At 43.5% G+C, this 26269-nt stretch overlaps 2 protein-coding genes and 1 long non-coding RNA gene across 6 annotated transcripts; 2 read left to right on the forward strand and 1 right to left on the reverse strand.

Annotated features, from left to right (window-relative positions):
• The first annotated feature begins 246 nt into the window (after nucleotides 1-246).
• LOC127302888 (mediator of RNA polymerase II transcription subunit 13-like) lies at nucleotides 247-8250 on the forward strand. Its single transcript, XM_051333600.2, has 3 exons — nucleotides 247-1090; nucleotides 1185-1553; nucleotides 7306-8250. The coding sequence occupies exons 1-3, from the start codon at nucleotides 511-513 to the stop codon at nucleotides 7920-7922; spliced, it is 1566 nt and encodes a 521-aa protein (XP_051189560.1). The 5' UTR covers nucleotides 247-510; the 3' UTR covers nucleotides 7923-8250.
• LOC127302887 (protein FAR1-RELATED SEQUENCE 5-like) lies at nucleotides 2963-7263 on the reverse strand. 4 transcript variants are annotated; one of them, XM_051333599.2, is made up of 7 exons: nucleotides 6749-7040; nucleotides 6422-6670; nucleotides 5740-6004; nucleotides 4940-5630; nucleotides 4373-4830; nucleotides 4117-4254; nucleotides 2963-3870 (listed from the first exon to the last, which is right to left on the reverse strand). In XM_051333599.2, exons 1-7 carry the CDS (start codon nucleotides 6775-6777, stop codon nucleotides 3241-3243), a joined length of 2460 nt encoding a protein of 819 aa, XP_051189559.1. In that variant the 5' UTR covers nucleotides 6778-7040; the 3' UTR covers nucleotides 2963-3240. The 4 variants fall into 4 exon arrangements, with proteins under 4 accessions (XP_051189559.1, XP_051189558.1, XP_071676603.1 ...); XM_051333598.2 differs by having other exon boundaries at nucleotides 3967-4254; nucleotides 6749-7037; XM_071820501.1 differs by having other exon boundaries at nucleotides 3703-3870; nucleotides 4122-4254; nucleotides 6749-7263.
• Nucleotides 8251-22134: 13884 nt separating the features above from the next.
• LOC127302890 (uncharacterized) lies at nucleotides 22135-25082 on the forward strand. Its single transcript, XR_007853156.2, has 2 exons — nucleotides 22135-24048; nucleotides 24565-25082. It is a non-coding gene; the product is annotated as an uncharacterized lncRNA (long non-coding RNA).
• Nucleotides 25083-26269: the final 1187 nt, after the last annotated feature.

Here is a 26269-nt window from a genome sequence, read left to right on the forward strand (position 1 = left end):
AAAATTCTAGAGCTTGCACTGTTGGAAGTACTCTACAAATTGGTACGGTTGGATTTTGTATGTTGATTTTAGAAGTGTGAACATACCGGGTTTGGCTATCCAATTCTATCTAGCAACATTTTTTTAGGATGAGTAAATTATACTAGAAGGAAAATGATCCAATCCCCCTCGCGTTGGCAAGCTCCTGATGCGGTTCCGTCCGATCAAACCGATCGTGTGGATGGCCTTTCCCCACGTCCCACCGCCCTCTGAAACTAGGCTTATCTTCTTCCCATCTTCTCCACCAGACCACGACTGCTCACTCGTCTTTCTCGGTCACGCGCCGCCGCAGCCCCGACCACACGCACCGCCGCACGATGCAGCCCAGCCTCCCTCGTGCAGCAGCAGCGCCCGGGGCCATCGGAGGAGCCCCGCACCGCCATGGATCCCAGGCAGCAGGGCTTCCTCGACGGCGCCGTCGCCTCCCCACCGGCCGCGCGGATTCCGTGCACCGGCTGATGCCTCAGCGAGATGAGCGCGGGGGACGGGAACTGCGGACGACGGCATCTACCGCTCCGGCTTCCCGGCCATGGCCGCTGCCACCAGCGCCGTGACCAGTGGCGGCCAAGCAAAATCCCAGATTTATGTGCTCAGGATGACAGGAAGTATGCCTTTGAGCCGCTTTTCATTCTGGCAGAGCCTGGGTCTGTTGATTGTAACGATATGGAATCTTCAAGGTCTGGAGTTGATGCAAGTAGCAGCAGGGTTTACAGCTCCATTTCAGGTGGCACTGATAGTGGAGCTAGCCCGCTACTTGAAGGGTCTGAGAATGACGGTGCTACAAGTCTTCATTGCTGTTATGGCTGGACCGAGGACTGGCGATGGTTAGTATGCATCTGGACAGATTCTAGAGGAGAGTTATTAGACAGCTTAATATTTCCTTTTGGTGGTATTAGTAGCCGCCAAAACACTAAAGTTCTCCAAAGCCTTTTCATTCAAATTCTGCAGCAAGCTTGTCAAATAATGTCGTCTTCACCAGAGGCAAGCAATACGAGACCAAGAGATGTAACAATAACCCGTATTGGAGGTTTCCTCGAACTTGAAATCCAGGGTACTAATCACCTGTCATTGACTTACTTTTTGTCTGATGGAGCATAATGTGTTTTGTTTTATGTTTTTGTAATTTATGTACTCTGTTTATGCAGAGTGGCAAAAAGCAATATACTCTTTCGGTGGCAATGAGGTAGAAAAGTGGCCTGTTCATCTACGGCGATCTATACCTGATGGCATTCCATCGAATTCTAATGGACCAACACTCCAGCAACAAGATATAGGCTTAATCCAGGACAGAAACATGCCTTCCTCACCAAATACGTTGTACAACCCTCATTCAAAATCTAGCTTCACGAAAGGGCAACCAGGCAGCAAAAAACAGATCCTAGTGGAGCAAACTGGAATGGATAATTCAAGGGGGTCGTTGCACTTGGTTCGTAGCATCAGTTTAGTTGCAGTTTCCGAAGATAATTCATTGCATCTTGCCTGCCAAGCGGATCTGTTGGCCAGACCTGCTCCTGGTAAATACAATCTTCATCATATAATATTGTTATTATTATATATGCATCTACAATGGTAACAGGCGTTTCTAGTCCCGGGCTCAGCTGAGCTCTTTTTTATGAACCGTACAGGTTGTGACACGTGCACTGGCTTGTGTCAGGAACAGGAGGACAGGGGTGGTTGTAACAGTTATGTACGCGTACTGTACGAGAGGGTACGGAGGTACACGGATAGACGGAGGACACGATAACCGTCTGGTAGCCGTCCATGTGGTACAGGTACAGATATTACATGTGCCAGCGGCACAAGACAACCTAGTTTTAGTTGAGGGGTGTATCAGGACGGCATCTCCTCATCTCAAAAAAAAAAAAAGGACGGCATCTCCCCGTCCCGGAGGCAGTTCTTGTCTGTGCTGAGCGGCGGCAGAGTTGATTTGGAGGTTAAGCAGAGGAGGAGGCTAGGGAGATGGATTTCCCACTACATCCAGTTGCGGGGTATGTGATCCAGTACCTGTACCTTCATTTTTTTGTTGCCTATGGCTGTATAGCCATTGATGCGCAGCCGTTGTTCAGGGTGCCGGTGTACGAAGGTGCCGGGGAGAACTTTGAGCCGCTCGAGGAAGTGAAGCACACAGACGGCGAGGGGTTAGCTGTGGTGGCGGAGGTAGTAGCAGCAGCAGAGTCGGCTCTAGGGATGCAAAAAGGGGACGTGGAGATTGAAGAAGATGGAGTAAAGACAGGCGATTCAGGCGACAGCGGGAAGGAAGAATCAACTTTGTCGGTAGTGCGACCAGATCCAAGAGCTCCAGGCTGGAACAAGAGGTGAGTTTTGTGGTAGGCACATTTGTGGATTTCTGTTTGCCCGATGTAGGCGGAAATGCTAAAATCTGGACATTTGGGGGCAACTTGGATGGGATCCTATTTTACATATGTTCTGTTAGATCGATTTGTTGTAACAAGACAATACATGCTTATTTATTCTAGAAAAATCGAATAACAAGACAATACATATGCTAAGGAATTCAGTACCAGTGCCACACGTCTGACGGTATACGAAATAAATGGACGCGCATTGGTGGGCCATGGAACAGCAGACGATCGAATAAACAAATCGAATACGACCGGATGTACGTGAGAGTACCATCAATCTCAAAGCAAGTGGACGGAACAGAAAAAGAGCTCATCTGAGCCCGCGATCAGAAACACATTTCCGATGATGTATCTGTATATGATGGAAGTGGCAAACTGATTCTTTACATTTTCATAGAGTACCACATTAAATGAAGACTGACATTGTAGACGGAAATGTGTTTCTGATCGCGGGCTCAGATGAGCTCTTTTTCTGTTCCGTCCACTTGCTTTGAGATTGATGGTACTCTCACGTACATCCGGTCGTATTCGATTTGTTTATTCGATCGTCTGCTGTTCCATGGCCCACCAATGCGCGTCCATTTATTTCGTATACCGTCAGACGTGTGGCACTGGTACTGAATTCCTTAGCGGAACAGAACGTGAAATCGTTGTTCTGTACCACGAGACGTGTGGCACTGATACTGAATTCCCGCAATTTACAATCTATGCCAACACTCATCACAATAGCTCTAAATCTATGCAAATACTACAGCAATTTCTTTCCCTTCCTATAAATGTTTAGAACAACATGCTCTAGGGAAAAAAACCTTTCTCACACCTAACTAATCTGAAGACATTAGCACTCGTCCAGCTTTCGACGTTTCAAGCAGGTGTCCTTCCTGTGACCTTCGACACCGCAAATTGTGCACCGCCCGACCTTGCGGGGCTTCTTCGGCAAATCACCTCGATCAGGGCATGTAGTGCTCCTGTGCCCCGGCCTCCGGCAAATCGTGCAAAACCTAGTGCGTTTGCTTGTGCCCTCATACGGTGCCCTGTCCCTGCTGTTGCTTGGTCTCCCGGCTGGTCTCTTCTTGCCTGGTGCCTTCAACGCATCAATATCATTTTCTGACCTTGTAATCCATTTATCCTTTTGAACTGTCACTGTTGCAGCTCTTTTTTCCTTTTCCTTCTGTTGTTCCTCCAGCCCTAGACCGTCAGGCTTCTCGGTGTATGGCTGCATTGTCACAATATTATCACTAAACAGGCTAGTCAGCTTCTCATAAGCTTCAACACTTGTGTCACCCATCCTGACAAGCTGCAATGCCTGCATGTACAGCTGTGAGTGCCTGAATGTGAATGTGCCCTTTGCCAATTGGTCGCGCTGGTAGTGTGCTAGATGATCTGGCAGTACGTCTCTTGCATCCCTCGTCCATCTTTTCACTATGTGCCGAGCAGGAATTTTCTTAACATCCAAGTGATCCATAATCTGCATACAAAAAATTTGGTCACTCTCCATACAAAAAATTGTAGAACCTACGACTATACAGCAATGCAAAGCCATCAAGGAAAACCCTCCCACGACCTTAAGGATATGGCAACAGAGCATCCCCATGTGTTCGAACTGGCCGCACTCACACTCAAATTCTTCCCTATTATCGCCCACCGTAACTTTAAATTGCACTCTGCTCCACAGCTCTCTTTTTTCAGCCTGAATATTTGTTGCAAAATATACCTTACCAATCTCCTCAACTTCAACCTCATAGTACCCTGCCTCATACAGGATATCTCCAAACTTCTCAAACATTGCCCTTGTGTACACCTGGCTCGCATGCCTTTCGAATGCCCGATTAACCCTAAGCAAAGGTCGTGCCTGCCAAAAAAAAGAACTTGTTAGGGCCAGACTGGGCGAGATAAAATCGCTATCACAACATATACTTCTAAATCGAATCACATATGATATAAATAGAGTCAGATCTATGTGCACTCACGACACGTGTCCTCTTCTCCTCAGCACACTCCGCTGAATCCCTGTCAAATTGCATCCTCAAGTAATGCCTCACAAACATGTGCATCGGGCATGAAGGCGGGACGTATGTCTTGAGCATGTGGTTTGCACTTTCGCTACGCTGTGTACTTGTCATCTTTGCACAAAAAACCCCTCTGAAATAAGGGCTAGCCCATTTCTCACGTATCTCATACAGCTGAGTCATGTATGTGTGGCTACGAAGGCTATATTTGTCAATCAACATCTGCCAAGCAGATTCGAACTCGTCCACAGTTATCATGTGGTTTATCACCTTGTGGAACTCTGCCCTAAATTCGCTTCTCTTAGTGTAAAGCGACCCGAGAGACTCCTTCGCCTTCTTCAGGACATGCCACTTACACCACCTGTGTGTTGTGCGCGGCATTACATTACTTATAGCTACCTCCATGGCTCTACACTGATCTGCAATTTTGGATTTCAACAACATATACAAATTAATTATTTGGCTTGATTATTTCAAGCAGAAAATCATTTTCACATAGCTCTTATTAAAAACGGAATAGTATACAACCTGTCAGTATTGTTTGCGGAGCACTCCCTCCCATCATGGCTATAAACTCTGTGAATACCCACTCGAAGCTCTCTGTCTGCTCATCCCTAAGCATAACCCCCGCTAGAATAATACTCTGGAAGTGATTGTTCACTCCGACAAACAAACCGAATGGCATGTCATACAGATTTGTCTTATAGGTCGTGTCGAAGGTCAGGACATCTCCAAAGAATTTGTACTGTGTCCGCCCACTGCCAGTTGCCCACATTAGGTTCTTGATGCGCCCCTCACCGTCTGTTTGTACTCTAAATGTGAAGTCAGGATCCTTCTTCCCCATCTCTGAGAAAACTTGCATCGTTTTGTGCACGTCGGCATCAGCATTATCACGGCTAATCTTGCCACACAAATTTTTCAGGGTCTTCTTCGTGAAGGGGACATTCTCCATACTCCCAAAGAAGCTACCAACTATAGCATACACCTTGCCTATGTCTATGTTGTTATCTCTAAGTTGTTTCACTAGGTTTTTCGTGTACATATCTATATGCTTGTGTGATGGCCAATGCACTCGCTCTCCGCAAGTTAAAGACAAGGAGTGGTTGTGTGATACCCTGTGCTCTGCGATGTACCAACCGTTGTCGCTAGTCCGCAGCAGCCGTATCAAGGCGGGGCACTCGCACCTGCATGACCTTGAATTGTCCTTCTCAGGCTTCCCCTGGAAAAAAAAGACATGACCTTGCAATTAGCATGGGTCCTCACAACACCGAAACTGTTGTCAACACAGAACAAAGCAAAAGACAGAACTCAGAATTGTTTATTCTCACCGAGCAGCCGCAGACTATCTCTTGCATACACTTGTTCCTCTCGACATTCAGCCTGCTCTTCCCGTATCTAATCCCAAATCCATTCTCCCACGAATAAAGATTGTAGTAATCATATGCTTCGTTCAGAGAGTCAAAACTGAAACCAAGTTCAATTTTTATGACATTCTCCGATGGGTTCTCAGCAAAGTCCCTAACTGACTTTTCGAGTGCACCAATTCTTCCTGGACAAGGATCCCTCTCAGCTGGTGCTTTGCCCACTCTCAGCCTGCAAAGCAAATTAATAACAGTTCTATGTTATCTTCATGCATTCCATGTAACTACACTCTTCCCACCAAATGCCAAGGGGTAGACTTGTTTAGGATCACTTCATTAGGTGAGATCGTACGATCTACTCACACAATTCATTCATATAAATTCAAACCTAAGATTTGTCTTTTTAAGTTCTCTAATTGTACGTCGAATTTGAAGCTGAGATTTTCAGAGGTTGCATACATAGGACAAATGTTTGTTGTCGATTTTTCTAGAATAAATAAACATGTATTGTCTTGTTACAACAAATCGATCTAACAGAACATATGTAAAATAGGATCCCATCCAAGTTGCCCCCAAATGTCCAGATTTTAGCATTTCCGCCTACATCGGGCAAACAGAAATCCACAAATGTGCCTACCACAAAACTCACCTCTTGTTCCAGCCTGGAGCTCTTGGATCTGGTCGCACTACCGACAAAGTTGATTCTTCCTTCCCGATGTCGCCTGAATCGCCTGTCTTTACTCCATCTTCTTCAATCTCCACGTCCCCTTTTTGCATTCCTAGAGCCGACTCTGCTGCTGCTACTACCTCCGCCACCACAGCTAACCCCTCGCCGTCTGTGTGCTTCACTTCCTCGAGCGGCTCAAAGTTCTCCCCGGCACCTTCGTACACCGGCACCCTGAACAACGGCTGCGCATCAATGGCTATACAGCCATATGCAACAAAAAAATGAAGGTACAGGTACTGGATCACATACCCCGCAACTGGATGTGGTGGGAAATCCATCTCCCTAGCCTCCTCCTCTGCTTAACCTCCAAATCAACTCTGCCGCCGCTCAGCACAGACAAGAACTGCCTCCGGGACGGGGAGATGCCGTCCTTTTTTTTTTTGAGATGAGGAGATGCCGTCCTGATACACCCCTCAACTAAAACTAGGTTGTCTTGTGCCGCTGGCACATGTAATATCTGTACCTGTACCACATGGACGGCTACCAGACGGTTATCGTGTCCTCCGTCTATCCGTGTACCTCCGTACCCTCTCATACAGTACGCGTACATAACTGTTAAACCACCCCTGTCCTCCTGTTCCTGACACAAGCCAGTGCACGTGTCACAACCTGTACGGTTCATGAAAAAGAGCTCAGCTGAGCCCGGGACTAGAAACGCCTGTTACATACATCATACAGTTGTTTCCTTAAAATCTGGACTGTCCTAAGTGTACCAATCAAGTAAAGAGGATCTTGCTTGTAAGGAAATCGATAGTCGAGCATCAAAATCATACGCACTAATGTTGTCCTTTTCCCATCCCTTACAGGTGATGGAATTCAAAGCAGCAATCAGCCTTCTAGTTACTTGGAAGGGTTCTCCCCAGTCAAGTCCATCGGGTCAATGTCTGCATCGTATCTTCTGGTTCCGTCACCAAGCATGCGATACCTTTCTCCTGCGACGTTACAGCTTCCAATGTGCCTCACATCAGAGTCCCCACCACTCGCCCACCTATTGCACAGCCAAGGGACAGCGACTCCCTTGGCAATGGGTTACGTCGTCTCCAAAGCCGTCCCACCAGTTAGAAAGAACTCTGCGCAACTCACCAAAGAGGACAGACACTCTGTTCTCTCTGTCAGCATCGTGGACTATTATGGAGGCAGCAGCGCCACCGTTCAAGACAAGATGAGCAGAGGCAGCAAGCAGGCGAGGAACATGGCTCATGAGATGTCAGCCCGTGATTATGAGACGGATATGCATAATGTGCTGGAATCTGTAGCTGCTGAGCTCCACGCGCTTTCGTGGATGACGGTGAGCCCGGTGTATGCGGAACGGCGCAGCGCCCTGCCCTTCCACTGCGACATGGTCCTGAGGCTGAGGAGACTCCTCCATTACGCCGACCGACATCTCTCTCAGTCTCAACCAACAGTAAAAGGAGAGACCTAGCTTAGAGAGGCATGAACTAATTCTTCACATGACAAGATTTTAGCTGTTCTTACACAGGAAGAGAAAAAACAAGGGTAGATCGATGTAACGGCTTGAACCTCCGTGCCTGACCGTGTGTATGTATGTAGGTAGATAGGTAGGTGGAGGGCATGTTGTTGAGCTCTCTAGCCCGATTTTAGCAACTTGGGGTTGAGGTTGTAAGTAAGCGTGCACCGATGCCTCTCGCTGTGTTAGTTGTAATAACATTGCAGAACTGTTTTTTCAATCAGATGCTATGTCTTTCTGTATACCAGGAACTAGCACATATCAAAACAGCCGTGTTTCTTTCTTCTGCTTATGTAGCACTCATATTACGAAATTTATCAGTATCCATAAAAGTTTCAATGCATTTATAATCATAAATTATACATGATTCTCTATCCTTGTCGTTCTCCCAACCTTCAGTATTTTCTTGGATCCGATCAAGAAGGTCCCTTTTAAACTCTTCTTTATTGCGTGTAAATGATCCAGAACAAGAAGTATCCAGCAAGGTCTTGTCTTGAAAAGAAAGTCTTGCATAGAAATTATCAATAATAACATTACCAGGAAGCTCATGAATGGGGCATTTGAGCATTAAAGACTTCAATCTCCCCCAAGCTTGGGCAATATTCTCTCCATCATGAGGCCAAAAATTATATATGCGATTCCGATCCTTGTGAATTTCACTTGGAGGATAGAACTTAGAATAAAACCGGGGCACAATATCATTCCATTCAAGAGAATCCCCATTATCCAGTAATTTATATACCAATGCGCCGCTTTACCAGACAGCGATAAAGAGAATAGTTTCTTCCTCACTTCATCCATAGCAATACCTGCACACTTGAATAAACCGCATAATTCATGTAAGAACAATAAATGATCTCCAGGGTGGACAGTTCCATCCCCTTCATAGCGGTTATCCATAACACGTTCAATAATTTTCATAGGTATTTTATATGGTATCACTTCCTCACCTGGCGCCTCATCCACTACCGTTGCAGTAGTAGTAGATTTCCCAAATAGAAATTGAAGAGAAGATCTCTCCATAATGACTTATAGCAGCAGGCAGAAATAAAATCAGCACAAACAGTAAAGGTTTTCCTTACCAATTCCACTTACCAATAGCGCTTCACTCCCCGGCAACGGCGCCAGAAAATAGTCTTGATGACCCACAAGTATAGGGGGTGTATCGTAGTATTTTCGATAAGTAAGAATGTCGATCCCAACAAGGAGCAGAAGGTGTTGACAAGCAGTTTCGATGAAGGATTCACTGTAAATGCTCACAGACAAGTATTCAGGGGGTTTTGATGTAACAGTTGAATAAAGTACGAGTAAGTAAAGTGCGAGAGTAACAATTGCAGCGAGTGGCCCAATCCTTTTTAGCACAAAGGACAAGCCGGTTTGTTTACTTATAATGATCAAACGTTCTCGAGGACACACGGGATTTTAGTCTAGTGCTTTCGCTACATACGGCTAAATAATCTTCATTGTTATGATAAGTGTTGTGTGGGTGAACCTATGCTAATGTACCGCCCTTCCTAGGACTAATACATACTTGTGATTATACCCCTTGCAAGCATCCGCAACTACAAGAAAGTAATTAAGAATAAATCTAACCACAGCCTTAAACTCTGAGATCCTGCTATCCCTCCTGCATCGATATACCAACGGGGGTTTAGGTTTCTGTCACTCCGGCAACCCCGCAATTGGCAAACGAATACAAGATGCATTCCCCTAGGCCCATAAATGGTGAAGTGTCATGTAGTCGACGTTCACATGACACCACTAGAAGAATAACACCACAACTTAAATATCATAGCATTGAATATTACTCAACCATAGTTCACTACTAACATTTAGACTTCACCCATGTCCTCAAGAACTAAACGAACTACTCACGAGACATCATATGGAACATGATCAGAGGTGATATGATGATGAATAACAATCTGAACATAAACTTGGTTCAATGGTTTCACTCAATAGCATCAACAACAAGTAGAGATCGATACCGGGAGAGTTTCCCCTATCAAACAATCAAGATCAAACCCAAATTGCTACGGCGGTGACGGTGTCCAACGGTGGAGACGGCGGTGATGATGGTGGAGATGATGATGATGGTGATGGAGATGATGTCCACCTCGATGACGGTGACGATGGCGTCGATTTCCCCCTCCCGGAGGGAATTTCCCCGGCGGATTCCTGCCCGCCGGAGAGCTCTTTTCTCTCTGGTGTTCTCCGCCCCGCAGAGGCGGCTGTAACTCTTCGCGAGGTACCCTCTGTGGCTTAGGTTTTCGGGACGAAGGATTTCGCGAAGAAAAGGAGGCGAAAGGGGCTGTGGGGCCCCCACACCACATGGTGGCGCGGCCAGGCCATGGGCCGCGCCGCCCTATGGTGTGGGCCCACCCTGGGTCCAGCTGGCTCCTCCTTCTGGCTTCCTTCGTCATCTTGAAAAATAGGATTTTTGGTATAATTTCCTTCCACAGTTGATCTTCCGAAATATTGCGTTCTGACGGTGCTTTTTCCAGCAGAATCCTGGCTCCGGTGCTTGATCCTCCAATAATGATGAAACATGCAAAATAGATGAAATAACATAAGTATTGTGTCCCAATATGAAATATATCAATGAATAACAGCAAATTATGATATAAAATAGTGATGCAAATTGGACGTATCAATATTCAAACGAGAAAAATCATGTATCAAGCTACCCCTAACCCCAAACTCTGTCTTATGAAGTCAAGCATGAAGAGAAGTACGTGGTTTTTGGTTTCAAACATGGAAATTTCAAAAACCCTCCCAAGAGCTTCATTTCGAAGTGATTAATTAAGAAGCATACATGCATGCTTACTTTTTCATATTCATGTTTTAAACTTATTCAAATCTTGGTGAAACCTAGGATTTGACCAAGATTCAAATGGGTATAAAAATTCCAAAAAAAGGTCTTCTTATGTTATATATATATAGTAGGCATTCAATTAAGTTGATAAATAAGGTCTAGACATATTCAAACCAGAAAAATCATGTATCTACCCCCTAACCCTAAACTTTGTCTTATGAAGTCAAGCATGAAGAGAAGTGGTTTTTGGTTTCAAGCATGGAAATTTCAAAAACCTCCCCAAACTTCATTTTAGAGTGACTAAGAAGGATACAAGCTTCCCTTTTCATTTTCATGTTTTAAACTTGTTTAAATTATCTTGGTCAAATCTAGGATTTGACAAGATTCAAATGGGAAAACATATGATAAGTGATGCAAATATCATTTCTAAGTGCGGGCAAACCAGCCTTTAGCTTAACATATTTCTAAGTACAAGGTTTCAGAAAATTGAGTGGGGGCGGCTGCCCCCCTTGGCTATAGTCTGGATCCGCCCATGCTATAGTTTGAGGCCATTTGGATGACGTCGAAAAAATTCTTTGATTAGAAATGGGGTTGTTCGAACCCCGTAGTTGGATTTTTTTGAACCTTGATCTGTAGTACTGGGCAAAACCCTAGTTTAACCTATTTAATTATAGATTCGTGATACGTCTCCGACGTATCGATAATTTCTTATGTTCCATGCCACATTATTGATGTTATCTACATGTTTTATGCACACTTTATGTCATATTCGTGCATTTTCTGGAACTAACCTATTAACAAGACGCCGAAGTGCCGTTCTTTGTTTTCTGCTGTTTTTGGTTTCAGAAATCCTAGTAACGAAATATTCTCGGAATTGGACGAAATCAACGCCCAGGGTCCTATTTTGCCACGAAGCTTCCAGAAGTCCGAAGAGGAGACGAAGTGGGGCCACGAGGTGGCCACACCCTAGGGCGGCGCGGCCCCTCCCTTGGCCGCGCGGCCCTGTGGTGTGGGCCCCTCGTGCCGCCTCCTGACCTGCCCTTCCGCCTACTTAAAGCCTCCGTCGCGAAACCCCCAGTACCGAGAGCCACGATACGGAAAACCTTCCAGAGACGACGCCGCCGCCGATCCCATCTCGGGGGATCCAGGAGATCGCCTCCGGCACCCTGCCGGAGAGGGGATTCATCTTCCGGAGGACTCTACGCCGCCATGGTCGCCTCCGGAGTGATGTGTGAGTAGTCTACCCCTGGACTATGGGTCCATAGCAGTAGCTAGATGGTTGTCTTCTCCCCATTGTGCTTCATTGTCGGATCTTGTGAGCTGCCTAACATGATCAAGATCATCTATCTGTAATTCTATATGTTGCGTTTGTTGGGATCCGATGAATAGAGAATACTTGTTATGTTGATTATCAAAGTTATGTCTATGTGTTGTTTATGATCTTGCATGCTCTCCGTTACTAGTAGATGCTCTGGCCAAGTAGATGCTTGTAACTTCAAGAGGGAGTATTTATGCTCGATAGTGGGTTCATGCCTCCATTGATATCTGGGACAGTGACAGAAAGTTCTAAGGTTGTGGATGTGTTGTTGCCACTAGGGATAAAACATTAGTGCTATGTTCAAGGATGTAGTTACTGATTACATTACGCGCAATACTTAATGCAATTGTCTGTTGTTAGCAACTTAATACTGGAGGGGGTTCGGATGATAACCTGAAGGTGGACTTTTTAGGCATAGATGCATGCTGGATGGCGATCTATGTACTTTGTCGTAATGCCCAATTAAATCTCACTATACTCATCATAATATGTATGTGCATGGTCATGCCCTCTTTATTTGTCAATTGCCCAACTGTAATTTGTTCACCCAACATGCTGTTTATCTTATGGGAGAGACACCTCTAGTGAACTGTGGACCCCGGTCCAATTCTCTATACTGAAATACAATCTACTGCAATACTTGTTCTACTGTTTTCTGCAAACAATCATCTTCCACACAATACGGTTAATCCTTTGTTACAGCAAGCCGGTGAGATTGACAACCTCACTGTTTCGTTGGGGCAAAGTACTTTGGTTGTGTTGTGCAGGTTCCACGTTGGCGCCGGAATCTCTGGTGTTGCGCCGCACTACATCCCGCCGCCATCAACCTTCAACGTGCTTCTTGACTCCTACTGGTTCGATTAAACCTTGGTTTCTTACTGAGGGAAACTTGCCGCTGTGCGCATCACACCTTCCTCTTGGGGTTCCCAACGGACGTGTCAACCACACGCATCAAGCAAATTTCTGGCGCCGTTGCCGGGGAGATCAAGACATGCTGCAAGGGGAGTCTCCACTTCCCAATCTCTTTACTTTGTTTTTGTCTTGCTTAGTTTTATTTACTACTTTGTTTGCTGCACTAAATCAAAATACAAAAAAATTAGTTGCTAGTTTTACTTTATTCGCTATCTTGTTTGCTATATCAAAAACACACAAAAAATTAGTTACTTGCATTTACTTTATCTAGTTTGCTTTACTTACTGTTGCTAAAATGGCCAACCCTGAAAATACTAAGTTGTGTGACTTCACAACCACAAATAATAATGATTTCTTATGCACACCTATTGCTCCACCTGCTACTACAGCAGAATTCTTTGAAATTAAACCTGCTTTACTAAATATTGTTATGTGAGAGCAATTTTCTGGTGTTAGTTCTGATGATGCTGCTGCCCATCTTAATAATTTTGTTGAACTATGTGAAATGCAAAAATATAAAGATGTAGATGGTGACATTATAAAATTAAAATTGTTCCCTTTCTCATTAAGAGGAAGAGCTAAAGATTGGTTGCTATCTCTGCCTAAGAATAGTATTGATTCATGGACTAAATGCAAGGATACTTTTATTGGTAGATATTATCCCCCTGCTAAAATTATATCTTTGAGGAGTAGCATAATGAATTTTAAACAATTAGATACTGAACATGTTGCACAAGCATGGGAAAGAATGAAATCTTTGGTTAAAAATTGCCCAACCCATGGACTGACTACTTGGATGATCATCCAAACCTTCTATGCAGGACTAAATTTTTCTTCGCGGAATTTATTGGATTCAGCTGCTGGAGGTACCTTTATGTCCATCACTCTTGGTGAAGCAACAAAGCTTCTTGATAATATGATGATCAACTACTCTGAATGGCACACGGAAAGAGCTCCACAAGGTAAGAAGGTAAATTCTGTCGAAGAAACCTCTTCCTTGAGTGATAAGATTGATGCTATTATGTCTATGCTTGTGAATGATAGGACTAATATTGATCCTAATAATGTTCCATTAGCTTCATTGGTTGCACAAGAAGAACATGTTGATGTAAACTTCATTAAAAATAATAATTTCAACAACAATGCTTACCGGAACAATTCTAGTAACAACTATAGGCCATATCCTTATAATAATGGCAACGGCTATGCTAATTCTTATGGGAATTCTTACAACAATAATAGGAATTCACCCCCTGGACTTGAAGCCATGCTTAAAGAATTTATTAGTACACAAACTGCCTTTAACAAATCTGTTGAAGAAAAGCTTGGGAAAATTGATATACTTGTTTCTAAAGTCGTTAGTCTTGCTGCTGATGTTGATCTTTTGAAATCGAAAGTTATGCCTAATGAAAATCATCATAATAAAATTGTTACTACAGCAAATGCCATCCAAGTTAGAATTAATGAGAATATAAGATTGATGGCTGAACTGCGTGCTAGGTGGGATAGAGAAGAAAATGAAAAACTAGCTAAAGAAAAGAATGTAGCTAAAGTTTGGACTATTACCACCACTAGCAATGCTAATGCTACGCATGTTGCTGCACCTCCTACTATTAATAATAAAAGAATTGGTGTTAGCAATGTTTCCACATCTAATGCAAAGCGCGAGAAACTGCCTGAAATTGCTAAAACTGCTGAAACTGCCTGTGATAAAACTGCTGAAATTTTTTCCAACATTGGGGATGATGATCCCATTGCTTTAGATTATAATGGTTTGAATTTTGATGATTGCCACATCTCTGAAGTTATATAGTTCTTGCAAAAACTTGCTAAAAGTCCTAATGCTAGTGCTATAAATTTGGCTTTCACGCAACATATTACAAATGCTCTCATAAAAGCTAGAGAAGAGAAACTAGAGCGCGAAGCCTCTATTCCTAAAAAGTTAGAGGATGGTTGGGAGCCCATCATTAAGATGAAGGTTAAAGATTTTGATTGTAATGCTTTATGTGATCTTGGTGCAAGTATTTCTGTTATGCCTAAGAAAATTTATAATATGCTTGACTTGCCACCGCTGAAAAATTGTTATTTGGATATTAATCTTGCTGATCATTCTACAAAGAAACCTTTGGGGAAAGTTGATAATGTTCGCATTACCGTTAACAATAACCTTGTCCCCGTTGATTTTGTTGTCTTGGATATTGAATGCAATGCATCTTGTCCCATTATATTGGGAAGACCTTTTCTTCGAACTGTTGGTGCTATCATTGATATGAAGGAAGGTAATATAAAATATCAATTTCCTCTCAAGAAAGGTATGGAACACTTCCCTAGAAAGAGAATGAAGTTACCTTTTGATTCTATTATTAGAACAAATTATGATGTTGACACTTCGTCTCTTGATAATACTTGATACACACTTTCTGCGCCTAGCTGAAAGGCGTTAAAGAAAAGCGCTTATGGGAGACAACCCATGTTTTTAACTACAGTACTTTGTTTTTATTTTGTGTCTTGGAAGTTGTTTACTACTGTAGCAACCTCTCCTTATCTTAGTTTAGTGTTTTGTTGTACCAAGTAAAGTCGTTGATAGAAAAGTTCATACTAGAATTGGATTACTGCGCAGAAACAGATTTCTTTGCTGTCACGAATCTGGGCTGTTTTCTCTGTAGGTAACTCAGAAAATTATGCCAATTTACGTGAGTGATCCTCAGATATGTACGCAACTTTCATTCAATTTGAGCATTTTCATTTGAGCAAGTCTGGTGCCTCGATAAAATTTGTCAATACGAACTGTTCTGTTTTGACAGATTCTGCCTTTTATTTCGCATTGCCTCTTTTGCTATGTTGGATGAATTTCTTTGATCCATTAATGTCCAGTAGCTTTATGCAATGTCCAGAAGTGTTAAGAATGATTGTGTCACCTCTGAACATGTTAATTTTTATTGTCGCTAACCCTCTAATGAGTTGTTCTAAGTTTGGTGTGGAGGAAGTTTTCAAGGATCAAGAGAGGAGTATGATGCAACATGATCAAGGAGAGTGAAAGCTCTAAGCTTGGGGATGCCCCGGTGGTTCACCCCTGCATATTCTAAGAAGACTCAAGCGTCTAAGCTTGGGGATGCCCAAGGCATCCCCTTCTTCATCGACAACATTATCAGGTTCCTCCCCTGAAACTATATTTTTATTCCATCACATCTTATGTGCTTTGCTTGGAGCGTCGGTTTGTTTTTGTTTTTTGTTTTGTTTGAATAAAAATGATCCTAGCATTCACTTTATGGGAGAGAGACACGCTCCGCTGTAGCATATGGACAAGTATGTCCTTAGGCTCTACTCATAGTATTCATGGCGAAGTTTCTTCTTCGTTAAATTGTTATATGGTTGGAATTGGAAAATGATGCATGTAGTAATTTGCTATAATGTCTTGGGTAATGTGATACTTGGCAATTGTTGTGCTCATGTTTAAGCTCTTGCATCATATGCTTTGCACCCATTAATGAAGAAATACATAGAGCATGCTAAAATTTGGTTTGCATATTTGGTTTCTCTAAGGTCTAGATAATTTCTAGTATTGAGTTTGAACAACAAGGAAGACGGTGTAGAGTCTTATAATGTTTACAATATGTCTTTTATGTGAGTTTTGCTGCACCGGTTCATCCTTGTGTTTGTTTCAAATAAGCCTTGCTAGCCTAAACCTTGTATCGAGAGGGAATACTTCCCATGCATCCAAAATACTTGAGCCAACCACTATGCCATTTGTGTCCACCATACCTACCTACTACATGGTATTTTCCGCCATTCCAAAGTAAATTGCTTGAGTGCTACCTTTAAAATTCCATCATTCACCTTTGCAATATATAGCTCATGGGACAAATAGCTTAAAAACTATTGTGGTATTGAATATGTAATTATGCACTTTATCTCTTATTAAGTTGCTTGTTGTGCGATAACCATGTTCACTGGGGACGCCATCAACTACTCTTTGTTGAATTTCATGTGAGTTGCTATGCATGTTCGTCTTGTCTGAAGTAAGAGCGATCTACCACCTTATGGTTAAGCATGCATATTGTTAGAGAAGAACATTGGGCCGCTAACTAAAGCCATGATCCATGGTGGAAGTTTCAGTTTTGTACATATATCCTCAATCTCATATGAGAAAATTATTAATTGTTGTTACATGCTTATGCATAAAAGAGGAGTCCATTATCTGTTGTCTATGTTGTCCCGGTATGGATGTCTAAGTTGAGAATAATCAATAGCGAGAAATCCAATGCGAGCTTTCTCCTTAGACCTTTGTACAAGCGGCATAGAGGTACCCCTTTGTGACACTTGGTTAAAACATGTGCATTGTGATGATCCGGTAGTCCAAGCTAATTAGGACAAGGTGCGGGCACTATTAGTATACTATGCATGAGGCTTGCAACTTGTAAGATATAATTTACATGATACATATGCTTTATTACTACCGTTGACAAAATTGTTTCATGTTTTCAAAATCAAAGCTCTAGCACAAATATAGCAATCGATGCTTTTCCTCTATGGAGGACAATTCTTTTACTTTCAATGTTGAGTCAGTTCACCTATTTCTCTCCACCTCAAGAAGCAAACACTTGTGTGAACTGTGCATTGATTCCTACATACTTGCTTATTGCACTTATTATATTACTCTATGTTGACAATATCCATGAGATATACATGTTACAAGTTGAAAGCAACCGCTGAAACTTAATCTTCCTTTGTGTTGCTTCAATACCTTTACTATGAATTATTGCTTTATGAGTTAACTCTTATGCAAGACTTATTGATGCTTGTCTTGAAGTGCTATTCATGAAAAGTCTTTGCTTTATGATTCACTTGTTTACTCATGTCATATACATTGTTTTGATCGCTGCATTCACTACATATGCTTTACAAATAGTATGATCAAGGTTATGATGGCATGTCACTCCAGAAATTATCTGTGTTATCGTTTTACCTGCTCGGGACGAGCAGAACTAAGCTTGGGGATGCAGATACGTCTCCGACGTATCGATAATTTCTTATGTTCCATGCCACATTATTGATGTTATCTACATGTTTTATGCACACTTTATGTCATATTCGTGCATTTTCTGGAACTAACCTATTAATAAGACGCCGAAGTGCCGATTCTTTGTTTTGCTGTTTTTGGTTTTGAAATCCTAGTAACGAAATATTCTCGGAATTGGACGAAATCAACGCCCAGGGTCCTATTTTGCCACGAAGCTTCCAGAAGTCCGAAGAGGAGACGAAGTGGGGCCACGAGGTGGCCACACCCTAGGGCGGCGCGGCCCCCCCCTTGGCCGCGCGGCCCTGTGGTGTGGGCCCCTCGTGCCGCCTCCTGACCTGCCCTTCCGCCTACTTAAAGCCTCCGTCGCGAAACCCCCGATCGAGAGCCACGATACGGAAAACCTTCCGGAGACGCAGCCGCCGCCGATCCCATCTCGGGGGATCCAAGAGATCGCCTCCGGCACCCTGCCGGAGAGGGGATTCATCTCCCGGAGGACTCTACGCCGCCATGGTCGCCTCCGGAGTGATGTGTGAGTAGTCTACCCCTGGACTATGGGTCCATAGCAGTAGCTAGATGGTTGTCTTCTCCCCATTGTGCTTCATTGTCGGATCTTGTGAGCTGCCTAACATGATCAAGATCATCTATCTGTAATTCTATATGTTGCGTTTGTTGGGATCCGATGAATAGAGAATACTTGTTACGTTGATTATCAAAGTTATGTCTATGTGTTGTTTATGATCTTGCATGCTCTCCGTTACTAGTAGATGCTCTGGCCAAGTAGATGCTTGTAACTTCAAGAGGGAGTATTTATGCTCGATAGTGGGTTCATGCCTCCATTGATATCTCGGGACAAGTGATGAGAAAGTTCTAAGGTTGTGGATGTGCTTTGTTGCCACTAGGGATAAAACATTAGTGCTATGTTCAAGGATGTAGTTACTGATTACATTACGCGCAATACTTAATGCAATTGTCTGTTGTTAGCAACTTAATACTGGAGGGGGTTCGGATGATAACCTGAAGGTGGACTTTTTAGGCATAGATGCATGCTGGATGACGGTCTATGTACTTTGTCGTAATGCCCAATTAAATCTCACTATACTCATCATAATATGTATGTGCATGGTCATGCCCTCTTTATTTGTCAATTGCCCAACTGTAATTTGTTCACCCAACATGCTGTTTATCTTATGGGAGAGACACCTCTAGTGAACTGTGGACCCCGGTCCAATTCTCTATACTGAAATACAATCTACTGCAATACTTGTTCTCTGTTTTTCTCGCAAACAATCATCTTCCACACAATACGGTTAATCCTTTGTTACAGCAAGCCGGTGAGATTGACAACCTCACTGTTTCGTTGGGGCAAAGTACTTTGGTTGTGTTGTGCAGGTTCCACGTTGGCGCCGGAATCTCTGGTGTTGCGCCGCACTACATCCCGCCGCCATCAACCTTCAACGTGCTTCTTGACTCCTACTGGTTCGATTAAACCTTGGTTTCTTACTGAGGGAAACTTGCCGCTGTGCGCATCACACCTTCCTCTTGGGGTTCCCAACGGACGTGTCAACCACACGCATCAATTCGTAGGTCGATTTTTCTACGTACCTTTTTATTATTACTCTACTATGCAGCACATATGTGTTTGCCCGTCGAGTGAAACTCGGAGGAAGAGGGATCACTCGGAAGGAGAGAAGAAGGAGGGAGAGCATTATGGTGTCTCCCCTTTTTCGGGTGATGATGTTGACTGTTGTGCAGGGTTTGTCAGTGAGCAGGAGGTGCGAGCGAGCGAGCGAGCGAGTCGAGCGAGGCCGAGAATGAGAGAGATTTGTTTTTTTTGTGAGAGGGACAACCGAAGGATCCAGAAGGACCCACAGACTTCCAATACGCATCCTGATGCGTCTTCTCTTGACAAATAAAATGGCTGGGAGTTTGCGTACCTATTGCACGTGACTTGTGCTCACTGAAGTGTGGGACCTCACGCATGGGCACCACACGTAAGTGACAGACCTGTTGGTGTAAAAACTCGGTTGATTATTATAGTGCATTAGAACAAAGTTTCCTATGGATTCAAGGGTAGGAAATCCAAGTTAACTCATTTACATGACATTATTTTTTCCATGAAGCAAAGTTAACACATCTATCAATTGGTACATTTTGGAGTGACTAAGAAGGATCCATGCTTACCTTTTCGTTTTCACGTGTTAAACTTGTTTAAATTTTGGTCAAACCTAGGATTTGACAAAGATTCAAATGGGCGGAAAATTAAAAAAAAACAGAAAAATGAAAAACCAAAGCACATACGTAGTTTTCTTATGTCATATAGTAAGCATTCAAGTTGATAAACAAGATCTAGACATATTCAAAACATACAAATCATGTATGTACCCCCTAACCCTAAACTATGTCTTATGAAGTCAAGCATGAAGAGAAGTGGTTTTGGGTTTCAAACATGGAAATTTCAAAAACCTCCCAAGAACTTCATTTAGAGTGACTAAGAAGGATAAATGCTTCCCTTTTCATTTTCATGTTTTAAACTTGTTTAAATCTTGGTAAAACCTAGGATCTGACCAAGATTCAAATGGGCATCAAAAATAAAAAAATCAGAAAAATGAAAAACCAAAGCACATAGTCTTCTTATGTCATATAGTAAGCATTAAAGTTGATAAACAAGGTCTAAACGTATTCAAACCAGACAAATCATGTATCTACCCCTAACCCTAAACTCTGTCTTATGAAGTCAAGCATGAAGAGAAGTTGTTTTGGGTTTCAAACATGGAAATTTCAAAAACCCTCTCAAAGAGCTTCATTTTGGAGTGACTAAGAAGGATCCATAGGAAACTATGTACTAATACAGTATAATGATCACCCGAGTTATTAGAGCAACAAGTCTATCACTTACGTGTGGTTCCCATGCGTGAGGTCCCACACTTCAGTGAGCACAAGTCACGTAGTCTTCTTATGTCATATAGTAAGCATTCAATTAAGTTGATAAACAAGGTCTAGACATATCAAACCAGAAAAATCATGTATCTACCCCCTATATTATACACTATATAAAGGTTGGCTGATTTAGAGCTCTCATTTTGTCTTGACTACTATTCATGAGCTATTTATCTCCAGTTGGGTAGAGACACGTACGCATCCTCTTCTCTTTCTACCGTGTCAAGCAGATGGTTGTTTTCCGTTTGCCTTTTTTCTTGCTAAATAAACTACCGGTAACCACCGGTTCCTAGGCCTTATTCTCATTGTTTCCCACCTCTCCCGGTTACTTCCTCCAGAAAGGTCTAGTGGGTGGGTCCTGCCATCCACCGCTTGGTCCTCTTTTGCCCAATTCAACCGCTTTGACCGAGTTGTGAGGCAGAACAAATCCCCCAACGCCTGCACGACCCAGGCCCAGCTCTCTCCATGCCGCCCCTCGCCCGTCCCATATCCGCCGCCGACCAAGAGGCCTCCAAGGCTGGCGACGCGGGGAGCTCCCGGAAGGGTTGGTTGCCAGCCATGATCTCCACGTAGCGCTGGGTGACGAGTATCTCGGCGGGACGGCGGCCTCAAGACATGGCGGCCGCAGGTCGGGGATGGCTTTCTCGTGGCAGGGCAGGCGCGGGCCGATGGAGGCGACGTTCGGCCGGAGTAGGCGCATCCCGATTGGAGAACGGGAGAGGAAGAGCGCGACAGCGACGTCGTCGCTTTGAGGATTGCTACCCGAGGTTAACTTGCACACCGCCTCCCGACTCATGTTTCTTTTTTTCCTTTGTTTTACTGCTCTTTTGTTTTCTTTCTCCCGATCTGATCTCTATTTGTTTCCTGCAGCTTCTTGTGCTACTAACACGGTGTTTCTGGTCGGCCGCGAGATTGTCCTCCTTCTACGTCTCCTTTGTCAGCTCAGCCTGTAGGGTAGGTCACCGTGCCGGAGTGGCCGGTGGCGTCGTCGTCGTCCAGGAAGCACAGAGGTTCACCTCGCCGGAGCAGTGCCCGTCGATGCTTTCTCCCGATCTGATCTCTATTTGTTTCCTGCAGCTTCTTGTGCTACTAACACGGTGTTTCTGGTCGGCCGCGAGATTGTCCTCCTTCTATGTATCCTTTGTCAGCTCCGCCTGTAGGGTAGGTCACCGTGCCGGAGTGGCCGGTGGCGTCGTCGTCCAGGAAGCACAGAGGTTCACCTCGCCGGAGCAGTGCCCGTCGATGCTTTCTCCCGATCTGATCTCTATTTGTTTCCTGCAGCTTCTTGTGCTACTAACACGATGTTTCTAGTCGGCCGCGAGATTGTCCTCCTTCTACGTCTCCTTTGTCAGCTCCGCCTGTAGGGTAGGTCACCGTGCCGGAGTGGCCGGTGGCGTCGTCGTCCAGGAAGCACAGAGGTCCACCTCGCCGGAGCAGTGCCCGTCGATGCCTCCCCGGCGCTACGCGCCTAGACCTTGCCTCAATTTTCTTCGCCTTCTCTCTCTCTTTCACAGGTGCTCGGTTCACTGAGGAGTAGTGCCATCAAGCATCACGCCTTAACAGCTGTGGAGAACGAGAGCGAGCTCAACTCCATGTTCACCATCCCCTGCAGTAATAAGCTGAGCGTGACTTTCCCCATCACTTTCTCCCTCTCATTTGATTTCTTTCTCTGTGTCTCACTCGACCCCAAGCTTCTCCTCTTATTCTCCTCCATGGCGCGTGGGTGATGACTGATGACCAGGATGAGCGGCAGCAGATGACCGCTGCCTTACCCTCATTGTGTCGCCACGCCCAGGCAGTCACGCCAAGCTGTAGTAGATGGCCGTGACAAGTACGGAGAGCAGATCCCCGATGAGCAGCGCCAGTCATCTACTCCTACATCCTCTCAAGTTGTGTGCTGATTCTCTGCTCAGATCTTATTTTTGTGTCTAATTTTGATATTTTCTCAAAGCCATCTATTTGTCATGATTACAGATTCTCCGCTGGCATGGAGACTGAGGCAGAGAAAGGCTAATTAGCTATACCACAGAAGAAAGAAACAAGGTAACCAAATAGCTGCAAGGGAAATCAATAACATGGGCTTCACCAAAACGGGTTATTAGCTTATTTAGAGTTCTTACCCTCTCACAATAACATGGGCTTAGCAAAAAACGGGTTATCAATTTTTCAGTGTTATTAACCTTACCCTCAAATCTAAGTACAAAAATGTAATACAGAAAACATATATGCTTGAAATCATACTAAGGGATACTCCAAAATCAGATTTAGGCAGACTGTTTATTTTCTACCCAAATAAGAAGGTACTGACATGAATTGTCAACACATTTAAACGATGCAACTGTTTATAAGTAGAGATTCAAAATACCAATTTAAGGTCAACATAACTTTATTGAACACCTCTTCATCATGTCGCTACATAAATTATAAATTATGATTAAATGATTAGTGAATAGCAGCACTGGATTGGATTCCCAAACAACCATCCACCCCGTGTAAATTAGACTAAAATGTTGAGCATTTAAATATAATTGCGAACTATAATTTTTACATGCATTGTCGTTTCTTATTCTACAAAAATATTTGGTACAGTAACAACACTACCAACCACACAATTTATACGCATAGGATAGATTTTTATCACCAACGATTGCTCCACCAAGAGGTGAGAGCAGAAGCACGACAAATGGACGCAGAGATAGGGGATGTGGACGTACCATTGTTGTGGGAATGAGTACGACATAATCAACTCAACCAGTCACCCACTCCACTTCCATTTTCTTCTACCTGTATAATTCCAGCATCTCCCCTTTGTGTCTTGCATTCATCCGCCCATAGCCTGTGTTTCAACTGGACCGCTCATTTATTATCTTCTGATGGTGATTTCTCACTTTTTCTGAACTGGGAGTTTCCCGTGCACACTTGCTTCGTGAAACACAAGCAGGTTAGCTAGCTCTAGCTGCTCCATGTGACTTACATAATGCTAATTTGCTCCTAAACTTGCTTATGGGACAAAGCGCAATACGTAAGTAAGGTCCAACATTCTGTCCTGAGGAGGAAAGTCGAGCAACTTGCGGTTCAGGTGAGCACCATGTGTAGTACTGTTTGGCCTGATGGAGGTGACGTTGGTGTTCTGCACTTTTTTGGTTCAGGAATTTATGTTTGCATGTCGCAAGACTCGGGCTTATTCATTTCCTGGTTCATTGGAATTTTTTTTCTACAGTCTTATACTGTACATGGTATTTGCCCATGGAAATTTCTCTGTTCTCTTGACATGTTGATGGCTTGATGCCTACAAATGATATTGAGGAACCGTTTCGTTGTAAAATGACATTGATTTAGAGGACAAAAATGCCAGTTATGTATCCCAGTTACACATACTGTCCTAAGTCCTAAGTCCTCTGTTCTAACTGAATTTATTGCAAATAAATGAAAATAAGATTTTACTTTAAATATTTTTGATTGTATTTGTCTCAATGGGCATCTAATTTGTTCTGATTGGTCTGATCTCTATTAGTTGTTGTATGACTCTTTTTATTGATTTCTTTCAACTCATTCTTTGGAAGTTCTCTGATTTTTCCATCTATGATATATGCAGCTTTGTGATCTTCTAAAGTACATGGAACGCACATTCTTAAGAAGTCTGGGTCGTCTCCTCGCGTCGAATAGATGTCTCCAGTTCAAAGACCAAAGAAGCATCGGTATTCACATCAAAGCTGCATGGTCCATCTTTGATGCCTATCTAAATGTAAACTTGTGGTACTTTGCAAGGTATAGCATGGCCTGCCCACAGTTGCAGGTCTCCAGTCCATGCAGGTCTCCAAGAGCTTTGGAAGAAAAGGGAGAATTCTGAAAATAAGGACACTCGTGAGCCTGATGCTGTCACACAAGCTGAGCTTGCCGAGAAGATGATTCTGCTAAGAAGAAAGTGAGAGACCTCACGACTGAAGTAGATGTACGGTTTAAGCGGGATAAGCTTCTCTATGAAGATCTGCTTGACATGTTTCTTTGAACGTTTATTTCCTCAATTGCGGAATCTTGCATATTACTACAGGTTGTTAAACAAGTTTATTTATCTTGCTTTTTTTGAATGAGATGTGACTACTTGGGTGAATATTCTGCGGCCCAAATGGTGATCCCTGAGGCTGAGGCGCTGAGCAGCAATAGAACCTATTGTCTAAAGAGGACATACTAATAGCTCTTTAGCCATCTCGGTGATAGTACTGTTATGAGTCTTCAGACCGGCTGTACAAATTGGGCTATTACACTATATGTGTGCTAAATGACGCCAATGTGAAAACCGACAATTTAACTCCAAAACTAAAGAAGCTTATGCAGACAGCCCACAAATTATTTTCAAATGAAGCATTTTAACAGTACATTCTTGCATCAATTGACATAACACCACGGGCAAGGTGCCATAGCTTAATGTGTATGCAATACGGTTTAATTACTGGGAAACAATTACAGGTACAAAAAATGTGCTTATCTGACCACAGATTGGAGCAACGATTTATCAAAGCACGACCATAACAGTACAATGCGTGTACTTTTTACTTCCAATTTAAGCACTATAGAAGACGACATATCTGAGCAGTTTATATACGCTTAGGTTGACCAATCTATACACTTCAACGGTAAAGCAAAACTGGTTTCCTTGCATGGTACTATGGTAGCATGAACAAACGAGAGGGAAAATTAGCTGCTTAGGATTTGTTACGTATTTTCTTTTTTTCATCTGCTGATTACTTCGATCCCGCTGGCTTGCACAAATTTCGGTGTGCCGGTGCAAACATGGCGCACCATCTAGATCCGCCCCTAAACGAAAGAGATGGGATTGTGAATTGTGACCCGTGCCCTGTCTAGGTTTCTGAATTTACGCATTGTGTGCAGCAGCTTGAAATCTGAAACCGTTTAATCCCTTAAACAGTTAAACTGCATGAGAAAGTCATATGTACCGAGCTCAAAAAACTAACTTTTCTGCTTCCTTTTCTTACATGGCATCCGACTCAATGGAACATATCTCCAAATCGATGCACACTATGTAGCTGAACAAAACCAAATTGTCTTTGTTTTTACTGTCTCTTTCTAGCGGAACAGTCTACAGGTTTCGAGATGTTGTACTTTCGATCCTTTAATTTTAGCTTTCTTCACATAATAACTTCTTCCCAGATGCACGCAACTGCTATTCCACATAGAAATGCTCCTGTTGAGCAACTAAAGAGAGAAGTGACATACCGATTATTGATGCCTTTACCCATAGGCTCTCGAGCTCAGCGTCGGCAGCCTGGGTTGCCCCGCTC

The sequence above is a fragment of the Lolium perenne genome, chromosome 5, assembly GCF_019359855.2.
Source record: "Lolium perenne isolate Kyuss_39 chromosome 5, Kyuss_2.0, whole genome shotgun sequence".
NCBI lineage: Eukaryota > Viridiplantae > Streptophyta > Magnoliopsida > Poales > Poaceae > Lolium > Lolium perenne.

Bases quoted from the DNA above. Each gene is read 5' to 3' on its own strand.
- LOC127302888 (XM_051333600.2), top strand. From the start codon at position 511: ATGAGCGCGGGGGACGGGAACTGCGGACGACGGCATCTACCGCTCCGG. The intron at 1,091-1,184 runs GTACTAATCACC...CTGTTTATGCAG, and splicing joins CCTCGAACTTGAAATCCAGG to AGTGGCAAAAAGCAATATAC. The intron at 1,554-7,305 runs GTAAATACAATC...CATCCCTTACAG, and splicing joins GTTGGCCAGACCTGCTCCTG to GTGATGGAATTCAAAGCAGC.
- LOC127302887 (XM_051333598.2), bottom strand. From the start codon at position 6,777: ATGGATTTCCCACCACATCCAGTTGCGGG. The intron at 6,005-6,421 runs GTGAGTTTTGTG...TTTGCTTTGCAG, and splicing joins GCTCCAGGCTGGAACAAGAG to GCTGAGAGTGGGCAAAGCAC. The intron at 4,831-4,939 runs GTTGTATACTAT...CCAAAATTGCAG, and splicing joins TCCGCAAACAATACTGACAG to ATCAGTGTAGAGCCATGGAG.